Below are 12,767 nucleotides of genomic sequence, written 5' to 3'. Positions count from 1 at the left end.
CTTTTCTGATGTCTTAGTTGTGTGTTTTTGTTTTTTTTGGTTTTTTTTACATATTTGTCACACTTACATGTTTCAGATCACCAAACAAATGTTAATATTAGACAAAGATAGCCTGAGTAAATACAAAATGCAGTTTTCAGATAATGTTTTCATTTATTAAGTTAAAAGAAAAAAGTTATCCAAACCTACCTGGGCCTGTGTGAAAAAGTAATTGCCCCCTAAACCTAATAATTGTTTGTGCCACCCTTGGCAGTAAGAACATCAAGAAAGCATTTGTAATAACTGGCAGTGAGTCTTTCACATCGTTGTGGAGGAATTTTGACCCATTCTTCTTTGCAGAATTGTTTTAATTCAGCCACATTGGAGGGTTTTCTAGCATGAAACGTCTGTTTAAGGTCATACCAAAGAATCTCAATTGGATTTAAGTCCATACTTACTAAGACAATCCAAAACCTTTTTTTTTTTTTTTAAGTGAGTCAAAGGTGAACTTCCTGATGTGTTTCGGATCGTTGTCTGGGCACAAAGTGATGGTCAGACATTCTCATTCGGGATTCTGTGGTAGAGCAGAATTCATGGTTCCATCAAGTCGTCCAGTTCCTGAAGCAGCAAACCAGCTGCAGACCATCACGCTACCACCACATTTGACTGTTGGTATGAGTTTTATACCAGATGTGATGGGACTCAAACCTTGCAAAAAGTTCAGCTTTTGTCTCGTTGGTCCACAGAAAATTTCCCCAAACGTCTCGGGTATCATCAAGATGGTCTTTTTGACAAATGTGAGTTGAGCCTTTGTGTTCTTTTTGGTCAGCAGTGGTTTTCACTCTCTCATGGATGCCATTTTTGCCCAGTCTCTTTCTTATTGTTGAATCATGAACTTTGACCTTAACTGAGGTAAGTGAGGCCTTCAGTTCTTTAGATTTTGTTCTGGGTTCTTTTGGGACCTCCTGGATGAGCCGTTGATGCGCTCATGGAGTAATTTTGGTAGGCTGGCCACTCCTGTGAAGGTTCACCACTGCTCCAAGTTTTCTCCATTTGTGGATAATGGCTCTCACCGTGGTTCACTGGAATCCCAAACCCTTAGAAATGGCTTTGGGGTGCTTGGGTAGCTTAGTGGTGAAGCCGGCAACCACATACGTATGCTGCGTTGCGGTGCGAGTGGTGTGGGTTCGAGTCCCGGCCTGTCGCCTATTTGCCCACGTGTCTTCACACGGTATGTGTTGCTTTTTGAGATTTATTTTTTTCCCCCATTTCATTTTGTCAGACAGGTTCTCTTTTAGATATTTCTTGCAGGTCCAGCAGTAATCATGCCGGGGTGTGAATAAATGAATTCATGATTTGGATTTGAAAGAATTAAATCATCATTTAAAAACTTTTTTTTTTTTTTTTTTTTTTTTTTTAACATACTCTGGTTATTTTTGTCTAAATTTAAAATTTGTTTGATGATAAAATGAAGAAATCAGGAACAGGGAAAATAATTGTATATGCAACAATGCTCAATGGCACAGCCAACACATGCGTAAAAATGAAGCAGCTAACACACATTTAGTCATTTGTTTAAAAGCAATGTACTTGCAGCAACCTCGCTGCTAACATTTCCAGAGTCTTGTTATATTGATTAGTATTTCAAAAATGACCCCCCCCCCCCCTTTGATTCTGTCCAACAGCAGCTTGACACCACTATAAGGATGCATTATAAAGCCTTCATTTGAGTTCAGTGTGGCCAACTTGTGGGTGGGGTTCATCTGGAGGATGATACAGGCAGTACAGGTTAACTTACAGCAGGAAATCTTTTGATGAAGCTGCCACTGTGATATAACAGAGACCATGGCATGACACGTGTTTTCACTCTTTCTTTATTACAAGCAGAATGACAATACAGTGCTTTGCCCTCATTTGCTACAGACAGGCTGGCAAAAAAGTCAACTGGTGAACTTTTAAAATCTTTATCCAAAACGGAAGAGAGAAAAAAAAAAAAGATTTCTCAAAACCTGTTTAGTAATACAAACAGTGCCATACTAAAAAGGTATGATATGAAGCGTGCTGCTCAGAGCACAGAAGTCGACATTTCAGACCTTTGCCAAGCTCAGGAGTGACAAGATGAGCACCTGCTGTTGTGCTGATGGACTTAGAAAAAAGCAGTTTGACATTCTGATCAGCAGTAAAAGGCTGGTGTGATAAATCCATTGCGACAGAGGCTGACACCTACAGACAGTTCATTCCTAGTCAAGTTATTTGGTCACTTTTTTTTTTTAAAATCATCTCACCCACTACAATCTTCTTAGAAAAATAACTTGTGAGGAAGAGTGAACCACAAACCCCAGCTGACAGAAAATAACAGAGCTGGTTTTTAATGGTCAGACTGATCTGATGTAAAACAAAGTGCACTGTGTAGAACTATTGGTAAATCTCTAATGAATCTTATAGTTTTCCTCTCATTTTGGTTACAAACTCAACCACATACTCTAGCAGAGTTAAAATATAGTCTTCTCTCTGAGATACAAAAGTAGCAAAAAAAAAATATATATACACAATGGACAACACAAAAATGACTAAGAAGTGAAGAAGTGGTGAAAATCTGAAATGCAAAGGATTTGGCTACTAAAAATATAATTGAATTAATACAAAATACTTCCCCATCATATAATGAAAGGTACATCATTAATGTAGAACATGATATTTAGACTATGTCTGGATACAGTATGGCAACAGCACAGTGAGGTGGGACACTGCATTACAAGCACCAAGGACATTGCTTTATCGCTGAGGTCAGGATGTTTAGCCCCCATGTTCAAACACGTGCGGAGGCTTGTGGAGTGAAGACTGAAGGGAAGAATCCAGACCTCCCACCAAAAAAAAAAAAAATATCTTCCATACCCCTGTAAAAGAATGTTGAACATCTTATTGAATCTGTACATGTTGGCAGATGGTGATGTGTATGAAACTAAACTGTATAAATTTAAAAAAAAAGAAAAAGAAAGCTTCAGAATCTCACATTCATGACTTCCAGAGTCAGTAACTTGCTATGTAACCCAACAAATATGCTTGTGGAGGAGTGAGGACTTCAGATTTTAGAAATACAGAAAAAGAGGTTCACTGATAATGAGCTACAATCTTCAGCTGGAGGACATGACGGACAAATCAGTTCAACATTCTCATTGATTTGATTGTGACATCGCCGATTCAAGTCTCCCACCTTCTTACAACAAACTAAATCTATCCAACACCCCTTCACACTACAATATAGAGCAACACTTTTTTTTTTTAAAGTTACATCCACACATCAATAGTGACTGACATCAATAATTTTAGAACAGTATAGAAAAACTCATGGATCAATGCAACACAGAGACGACCCCTTGTAACGTGACAACATTAGCATTCTTACAGTAACTTTTGCATAACACGGAGCACAGCAGCAAACACACGAGTACAATGCAACAGGGAGGAGTAACAAGTCATTTAGGACAGCCATAAATAAATAAACCCCAGGCTGCTGCTGTTACCCTGCACAACCACGTGGTGGCAGGAGAGGGTGCAGTTTTGCTCACTGTTAAGGGGGAAAGAAAAAAGTGGCACGAAAGGTTTGGTGATGAATGATGTCGGGGACAAAGAGGGATATGGAACAACTGACAGAAGAACAGATCAGCATACAGAGAGAGATCCGACATGCTATACTAACAGATAAGGGAGACAAAGCTTGACACGATAGTGAGAGTAGAAGAAAGTTTTATATATATATATATATATATATATATATATATATATATATATATATATATATATATATATATATATATATATATATATATATATATATATATATATATATATGCACATGTTTAAGTTGACATATAAATGTGACTAGTTAAAAAAAAAAAAAAAAAAAAAAAAAGGGTATCTATGAATTAAGGCAGGGTGGCTAAAATACTGCACATCCCTCTTCAGATTTCCCCTGCCTCTCTCCTTCAGCTGATGGTTGTGTGTAAGGCTTTGTAAAATTTCACTCCTGCTTTTTTTCCTCCTTTAAATCTAAACACCTTTCTCCTTTGGCTCTTAGCCTGCTGCTGTGTGGTTACCTGTAAGGCAAAGGTGTGTGTCATAGAAACATACAATAACAGGCAAAATTCATGCGTACTCTCGCACATGCACACGCACGCACACCTAAAGGGCTGAGCTTGAAGGCTACCCCTTTACTTGGCCAGACCACAAAATGTACATAAATGTGTTGACAAACATTTAAAAAGAAGCAAAAAAAAAGGGGGGACACAAAAGTGGAGGACCAGGCAAGAATGTCAGACTGAAAATGAGAATAAGGAATACAAAAAGGCTCAACTGTACAAAATAGGACAGGTCCACAGCGAGAGAAACACACCTGCACATGGTTCCCCGTTTGTTCTCAGACTTCTTCAAGTAAGAGTTTGAGCAGGAAATTTGAGACTGAATTTGACGCTGAATAAAACAAAACAAACAAAACAAATATAATGAGACAAGTATGTGAATTAGGAGTCAGGGCAATAATATCTAAAGGGTTTTCCACTCAGGTGTAGCCCAAAAATGCACATGGTGAACTCAGCATGGAGTGTCCATGCTTCAGATGTGTTTGTGGTTTTTTCTGTAATTCACTGATCTTTGAGATGCAGATCTTGGTCACACATCTCGGGATGTACTATATGTTTCGGCTCATGAGATTCACAAAGCTTCAGAGTTTACTTTTGCGTTCACACGGAGGTTTCCGGCCCAGGAGCATAGTAGGCGAATCCTGCCCCGGAGAGACGGAGCATGTAGGGGCTGAGAGGACACAAGTCTGCCCCTCCGCCCTCTGCCAAATGGGCCAGGAGTTTCTGGGGAAGAGGGTCAGACCTGCAGAGTGACAGTGACTCCGCAGTGCTGAGGTGGAGGTGAGAGGAGTCTGCGCTCGTGCCTTTGTAGGATCGACAAAAGGACAGTGGAGTCAAGTCCGCCAAGCTACCCGGCAACAGCTTCTGCTGATCCTACAGAGAGAGAGAGTCCACCGTCATAAGAAATTTCAAGGCAGTGAAAAAGAAATCAGAGGGAAAAAAAAAAAAACATGCAGATCAAATAATCAAACATGTGAGGAAAAACAGTTGTGAGAAATCATGATCCAGACAGACAGACAGACAAAAGACAGACTTATTTTCAGAAGGTTTAATACATTTGTTTGGCTGTCTGCATATTTTTTTTTTGTTTGTTTTGTTTTGCTTTTTTTTAAAAAGAAAGATAACCTTGAATCTTTGCCTGAGATACTGGAAAGAATTTACTCAATAAAAAGAAACCTTCTGAAGACAATCATTATGATTAGCTGCCATGACAATAAGCATGCTTGTGTAGTGACGATAACTTGCAATTCCATCTTTTAGCACCAGTTGTCGCCAGCGTACAATTATTATAGACACCTATACACGACCTGGTTTACCAAATTGTCAGAGACAAACAGAATAATCCCCCCCATCAATTTAGTCTGTCAACATGACTGCTGGATTAAGTAACCTACTAGTGACATTTCTTAATAAAATACAACCTTAGTCACTGGCTACACTTATCAAATCTGTGTTAAACTCTGAAACATCATCCCATATTTCTCAAATGTAGAGCCTGGAAGCCTGGAGCCTTCAGTCTGGGCACCCAAACTTTACCACAGAGTATATCACAAGCCACAGCCAACAAATGATGACACGTATCCTCCTGTTTAACAAAGACAGGATTTTTCTCTTGGCTTCTACCCAGATTAAATTAATTCCCATCCCACATGTGACAAGAAGCACAGCATGCTTTGAAACTAGTGCTGCAGAGTCAACTGGGGACTGCAGTTCCTGAAAGCAGCTTTGGCAAAAGGAAATTTCTCATGAAGCGCACTTACACAGACACAACTCCCCCTGCACTCCAAGCACAATTGCGTGCCACATGCAGTGCAAAGCAGCAGGAAGCGTTGAGGCATCAGCATTAAGAACCCAACACCCCACTATCCACGCCCTTTGTGTGCTGTTACCATGGTGACCCTAGCCCCCCTGGTGTGGGTACTCTAGGGTTTGCTGAGTGGGGTGCTGTGGCTATGTGGCATCCTGGAGTCATAGACTCCAGCAGCTTTTTCTCCACTGTCTCCTTCATGGGTCCTATCAGGGTGGAGCGGGTCCCTTTCACTGCCTCCACCTCCACCCGCAAGGCCGGGAGCCACACCGCCCTCCAGAGCCTGCACTGTCCTTACCTTCTGTGGATGACGTTAAAGGACACGTGTTGATGATAGAATCTGCTCAAACCTTCTGTCTTTTGTCCAGTAATACTTAAATACTTTAAGCTGACATGAGGCTTCAAAATGTGTTTTCTAGATAGAACTGTGGATATTTGATTTCAGGGTGCAAATCTGCAAATCACATTTGTACCATCAGGTAGGTGATATAGACGGGCTGCTATGGTTTGGTGATGTTAAAAAAAAAAATGCAGCTCACAATTATTTTACATCATAGAGTCAATTTGTCATTAAATATAAGGCTACTTTTGGCTGCTCCCTTATTCACCACAGGGGATGGCTCCGCATATTTGATTTGCTTGAAGTGACATAAATAGCAGTTATACTGGAGCAGACAGAGGTGGAGTTTGTTTTGAATATTAATACCCAACAGCCGATAACCGATTCATTTTTTGACTACGGTAATTACTCAACTGCAATAACCTGGTCTGTACTACAGGAAACAGTGTGCATTCAATCTGTGGGTACAAGCAAATTTCTGTCAAATTCAACAGTTTTAGGAAATATGACAAAAATCCTTAAAACAATGATACGCCATCATTTTGGCAACATATAGGTGACATTGGTTGGAATAGTGCAAACAAAATAGATTTCAAATATATCAAGGGAAACAACACACATGAAATATGTAATGAAAAGGTGACTTGAAAATGGCAGGAAAAGGATACTACAAATGTAACCTTACAAACAAGGCGCTGTGCCGACATCACCGGCAAGTAGTTAGTTTCACATTAGGCGAGGTGCAGAGACAGTACTGTATGGTTTATACAGGGACATGCCACCATGCAAACAGAGATGAGGGCTTAAAAGAGAGCGTCACCTCCTCTTCCTGCGCCTCTCTTGTCTCTCTGGCCCAATCAGAAACTCATTCTGCTGGAGGACTGAGAAAGCATGAAGATGGTGGACGGTTCCACGGTAAGGCACGGGCGGGAGGACTGTAGTTACCATGAAAGTGCGTGTGAGTGCCGAGGTCAGAGTCACAACCACACAAGAGTAGGAGGGGGAGAAAAAAAACAAAGGGGAGCGAGAGAGAGGAGACAGTAATGAGAAAGGAGGAAGAAAGAAGAATAAAGAGGAGGATGGAAGTAGTGAAGATAAGGCATAACAGGGTAAAAGAAAGGAAAGGAGAGAAAGGAACAATGAGGGGCGGTGTGAATTTTGATTACGGTGATCCATTAGGGTGCAGCGAAAAAGAAGAAAAGAGGAGAGAAAAAAAGCACAAGAGGAAGAAATCTGTCAGACCTTTCACTCACTTTTCCATTCATGGTGAAGCTTGTTTCACAGCAAGGTAAGGCTAAGCCACAGGGAACAGGAGGTCAGTAAATCCAGCTGATATGCAAATCTATTAAGGATCCGAATGGCCTCCCTTCATAATACAGCCAACAGCTTTGTGGCGTTCTCCTATGATACTGAAATATGTAGTATGAGCTCAGATTTGAGAGAATTTTACTTCATTGGTTAATTTTAGTTTGTGAAGTGAAAAAGAGGAAAGCACTAATTAGTCACTGGTTAATCGTTTTAGAAAAGCATTTAGTGAACACTATCAGAAATGACTAAAGGAAAAAAAACTACATCCTAATTTCAGAAACAAGACAATCTGAACCTCCAGCCTCAGGTGGAGTTGGTGCCAACATCGTACCTGTGCACGTTCAGTGGCTGTGGGACACATGGCCCTGCAGAGGACCTTCTTGATGACATCTGGCAGCAAGCTGACCGTAATAAGGAGGATGATGCTGAGCCAGGCCGGACCGCTGGACAGCATCTGCATAAACACGTAGTACATCCTCTGGTAGTTCAGGAAGGGCCTGAGCAGCAAAAAAAGCAGAAGCAAAAATCAATGATTTTCCTGAAATGTACTAATCAGCTTAAACTTTACTGACACCAGTAAAAGCATGGCACATCTTACCAAATGATCCCACCCCAGAGAAGAGAGAAAATAACATAGAAAAGCAGTGACCCCCAGATGACAAAGTGATTGATCCAGGTCCAGTGGTGTGTGTCCAAGGCAAGCTGAAACAAACAGAACACATACACAGTAAACACTAAACGAGCCTGTGAAGTTGATGTCTTTCTATTTAGGCTTTACTGCTGTACAAACTAAGCACTCGTTTATTTAACATGACAGTTAACAACTGACCCACATGCTACTTAATATTGACTTTACTTAAATAGATGGATTACGCAACACAAAAGTCATGATTATCTTCCCCTCAATTCATTTTCAAACAGAGGCACTCACGCACCTTTAGCGTTACAGTGAACACCAGAACAGTAAAGATGAGAGTCCCAAATGTCCAGTTCCCAAACATCTGCGGGGAAGAGAGGAAGAAGAGGGTTAGAGGCAACATCGAATCGCACAAGCTGTTCTCCCTGCATCCGTGGGTGAGTTAACATCCTAGGATTTTTCTTTTTTACAGAGTGTAAAACAAAGAGGGAACAGACACTCTTATATCATATTTGCTGAGTTAAAAGGTGAACTGTCAAAAAGAATTGCGGCCACTGAACTGGAGGTATTTTCGCTTCATATCTCAGTGTGCAAATTTGTCTACCTGCTGAAATCCTAGAAAGGTTTAAGGAGACATCAGGAGTGAGCAGATGGAATGAGAAAATGAAAGAGGGAGGAGTGACAGGACAGGAAGATCAAGGCAAAGAAACCAGCTGGCTGTTGATACCAGTATTCATAACTTCTTTCCTTTATAAACCGGAGACAGAGTGAGACCTTTCCCATTATAAACCTCCCACATCAGCAAAATAAAAACACGAAACAAAAAAACAACCCCAAGAGCTTCTGGCACAAATACATGGATATACAAATACACACACAAATGCACAGACACGGCCGACAAAAAATACAAAAAAAACAAAAACAAACAGATGTTGGACCTCAAGCCACAGCAATATTAGTATTCATTTGTTTACTACCAGAAGGAAACACGAGGATAATGTGAGGAAGCAATCTAAGATTTCTACCATGTCAGTTAAGATCAGGACACTGTGCAGGATTCAGGGCTTTACATAGATTAGGGGAATTAATGGAGCGCTAGAGAACTACACATTCAAACGAAAGTGCATGGATGATGTGAAGTGAGAAAGGATGAAACGGTCAAACTGAAGGCATAAACAATACGACAGGAACGAAAAGGGTATGAAAGACAGAGAGAGCTGACAGGGAGGGAGACAGGCTTACCATCTGTGTGTTGGTGGTCATAAGCTGAAGAAGGAGAAGGAGACGAGAGAGGAGCAAAATAAAGAGAGGAAGCAGGGAGAAGGAGGAGGGGGGGAGAAAAGAGAAAAGAATCAGGACAAAGGGCAAAATGAATTTCAGGATGTTTCAACTTAAAAAACAGGACCAATCAAAAACAGTTGACATGATACAAATTAACAATACAGAGAAAGATGCTATTGTCAATATGAATGGAGATCCAATGTAGCTGACCTATGGGGAACCACAACAGACACTGTACTACTACACATCCACAATAACATGACCACAAAGCCGAACCACTACACCTAAACCCCTCTTTAATGAGAATCCATTCAGTGAGCACTTGTTTTACATCCATTTGTTCTCTCTAATTCCCTAAAAGATGCCTCAAACACCACAAAAAAGCCATTAAGTCTTCAGTTTCCACTCTGTTCACATACCGACCATTTTCACTGCCTTTTGCTGACACGGAGACAGAGGCTTACCTGGCCATTGCTGGTGAAGGTGGTGTTGTCAAACAGGAAGTAGGCACCAAAGAAGAAGACAACAGCATCAAACACACCCAGGCATGTCCAGTACAGAAAGACAGGCCAGCGGAGGAGGGAGTTCTTTGCAATGTCCCTGAGGGAAACACAGAGTTACAGAAACGAACAATTTATTTTCATAAACAACAACTGTTAGATGTGTTAGGGGTTATTTTTTACTCAATGAATAAAGGACAAATGTTTAACGGTAAACTCCAGTAAATGAATTAATAAACAGTGGATCAACCAAATAATAAACAATTAAATAATACAGACAGAGAGCAACAGATCATAAAGTTCTAGACTAACTCCTCTGTTACAGTGCATCTTATCTTGAGAAATGGCCACAAGGACGCATAATTAAAACATCAGGAAGATGATGTGCTTCATGACTTCACAGCTGAGGAATCATGAGTCATGAAAACCAGCTTGAACAAAACTGAGTGATGAAGGTCAACTCGTAGCGCCCAGAGATTGTTTATGTTTAGATAAGAGGAAGCTGTCAGTATAAAAATGTTGTGGTTGGACAGGAACACGGGCTCAGAGAGAGAGAGAGAGAGCACACACACAGGCCTGTCTCTTCTGAGTCCCCACATGCATGTGTATTTTTCCTGATTCTTTAATATATTAAATGTCTGTGAAAAGTGTTTCAGGTGTCTTCCTTTACAAAAAACCTGTTTACCTGTCAGATGCACAAAGAGAATATTTGGAGATCTGATTACTTCTGAGCTCACCTGTACAAAGAGGGCTCTCTCCTCAGTGTCTCCATGCTGACGTGCTGCTCAACCAGGCTGTACAGGAGAATGGGGAGTGAGGTGAAGCTGATGTTGTACAGCGTCAAATACGCCGTGTCGTACAGAGGCTGTAGAGGAAAAGCAACACAGATGGGATCAGCCATCGGAAACTGAAATTTAAAGCTGCACGGATCGATTGTTGGATACAATATTAACAGCAACTTGTTCATTCTAAAAAAGTTCATTTGGATTTGGCACATGGGGAATACCCCCCCCCCCCCCCCCCCCCCCCCCCCCCCAAATATTTAAGCTTTACTATCTGTGAATGATTTTCCCTGATTTGGACTGTTTTAAATAATATTATGTGCCTTGTATATGAAAAGCTGTAAACAAATCTTAGTCCCCTACCTGCAAAATTATGGTTTTACTTCACTTCTGGTTTCTTAACGTCAGCTACACTCCTGAGAGTCCACATTCACAGAGCCATATTATGAAAGATTTACCCTAAAACATTTGAAGGACCTAGCTCGAGTAGTTTTCCAGATAATGGAATTTTAATATTTTATAGCATTTTAAAAACAATGCTAGAAAAATTATGTTAAAAACAAGCCTACCTTCATCCACTGAAATACTTTGTAGGAGAAAACTAACCTGATTTTTTTTTTTGCATAATTCCTATTAAGAAGCAAATTTTTCCCCTGGAATGGCTTTTTAGGCTAATCCGTGATGACCTTTGATGAACTGATATAGAATGACCCCTTTCTTTATCATTCTGATGCTCAATTTGAAATCCAGCAAGTCATCTTGACCATGTCTCCATGCCTAAATGCACTGGGGTTACTGCCATGTTACTTGCATTAACAAGCAGCTGAACATGTGTACCCAATGAACTGGATGGTGAGTGTACATGTAGGTCTAATTTGACTCTTTTGGTTTTGTATTGTTCTTAACTGTTAAATGCTCCAGTTTGACAGCTGGTGAGTTACTTCATCTGCCAGAGAGATACTGCTGTGCATGTCTTAAGGGTTTTTTTTAACCACTTAAATTAATTTCAAGACACTTTAAGAGAGCCATCATTCCTTGCCACTCTCTCTCTCTCACATCCTCACAGTTAAGATGCAAAGTCAGGAAAGAAAGGCGACATGTCAGCACACTGCTTGAGCAAAACCTCTCTTATCATTACTGTTAAATACAGAAATAGTTACCATTTGAAGCAACTGTGAGAATATGTGACCACTGCCCATATTACTGCGTGCTTGTCCACGATAACTCTGACACCGTATAAAGTACTCACCTGCTGGGAGAATCCACAGAAGAACTGATAGAGGAACTGAGGGAAGATGAAGCATACATTCTGGAAAGATTTAAGAGGGAAAGAAACACAAGAAGCAAAGAAAGTGATAAGCTTGTGACAAGTACAAGTGAAAAAAATTTAAAGAATCTAAAAATGCCACTATCTACACATTTCTGTTTATGCAGAAATTGTGTGCTATAAGCTCACTGAGTGGGCCGCAAAGAGCTGGCCTGCCAAAAAGAAAAAAAAATGAATCAGTTGGCAGGGCACTGTTTGCTGTGGAAGCCGCCCACACTGATCATCACGGGCATGAATCCGGGAATAGGTTGCACCATGGATTCATGAATCCAGTAATCTGTCAGAGTAGCTGCAAAATCTGGTTCATTGTGACTCCGCGTCTCACTGGGAATTACGATAAAGTGATTAAAACGTGTGAGCCACTGGAGTGCATGAGGCCCTCGTCTAGTACCTTGTAGAAGAAGTATTGAACAAGCTCAGCAATACGGATGTAGTAGTAGTGGCCATGGACCAGCAGCATCTTCTTCAGGTGTTTAAACTTCGGGATGGCATAGTCACTGTTCCTCGCTGCCTGTCTACCTTCTTTACCCATGATGCCTGAAGAAACAAAAGAAAGTTAAATACAGTCTGACCAGGTATTTAATCACATATTTAGTGCTATAATATCCTGCATGAGTACAGTTATGTCACACATGATTACCAAACTGAATAAAAAAAATAAAATAAG

General features: G+C 40.6%; 1 protein-coding gene across 1 annotated transcript in view; it reads right to left on the bottom strand.

Annotated features, from left to right (window-relative positions):
- Positions 1-6,604: 6,604 nt before the first annotated feature.
- LOC115800493 (probable phospholipid-transporting ATPase IH) overlaps positions 6,605-12,767 on the bottom strand; it is a 28,211-nt gene continuing 22,048 nt past the window's right edge. The window contains exons 22-29 of the mRNA XM_030757890.1: positions 12,492-12,637; positions 12,023-12,082; positions 10,729-10,856; positions 9,956-10,091; positions 8,509-8,574; positions 8,172-8,275; positions 7,905-8,070; positions 6,605-7,200 (exon numbers count right to left, since the gene is read on the bottom strand). Of these exons, the coding sequence (XP_030613750.1) occupies positions 7,123-7,200; positions 7,905-8,070; positions 8,172-8,275; positions 8,509-8,574; positions 9,956-10,091; positions 10,729-10,856; positions 12,023-12,082; positions 12,492-12,637 (884 nt within the window). The 3' untranslated portion in view covers positions 6,605-7,122. The remainder of the gene's footprint in view (positions 7,201-7,904; positions 8,071-8,171; positions 8,276-8,508; positions 8,575-9,955; positions 10,092-10,728; positions 10,857-12,022; positions 12,083-12,491; positions 12,638-12,767) is intronic.

The sequence above is a fragment of the Archocentrus centrarchus genome, chromosome 21, assembly GCF_007364275.1.
Source record: "Archocentrus centrarchus isolate MPI-CPG fArcCen1 chromosome 21, fArcCen1, whole genome shotgun sequence".
Taxonomy (NCBI): domain Eukaryota; kingdom Metazoa; phylum Chordata; class Actinopteri; order Cichliformes; family Cichlidae; genus Archocentrus; species Archocentrus centrarchus.
The sequence above is the reverse complement of the archived record's forward strand: the minus strand, read 5'-3'. Positions and strand labels throughout refer to the sequence as shown.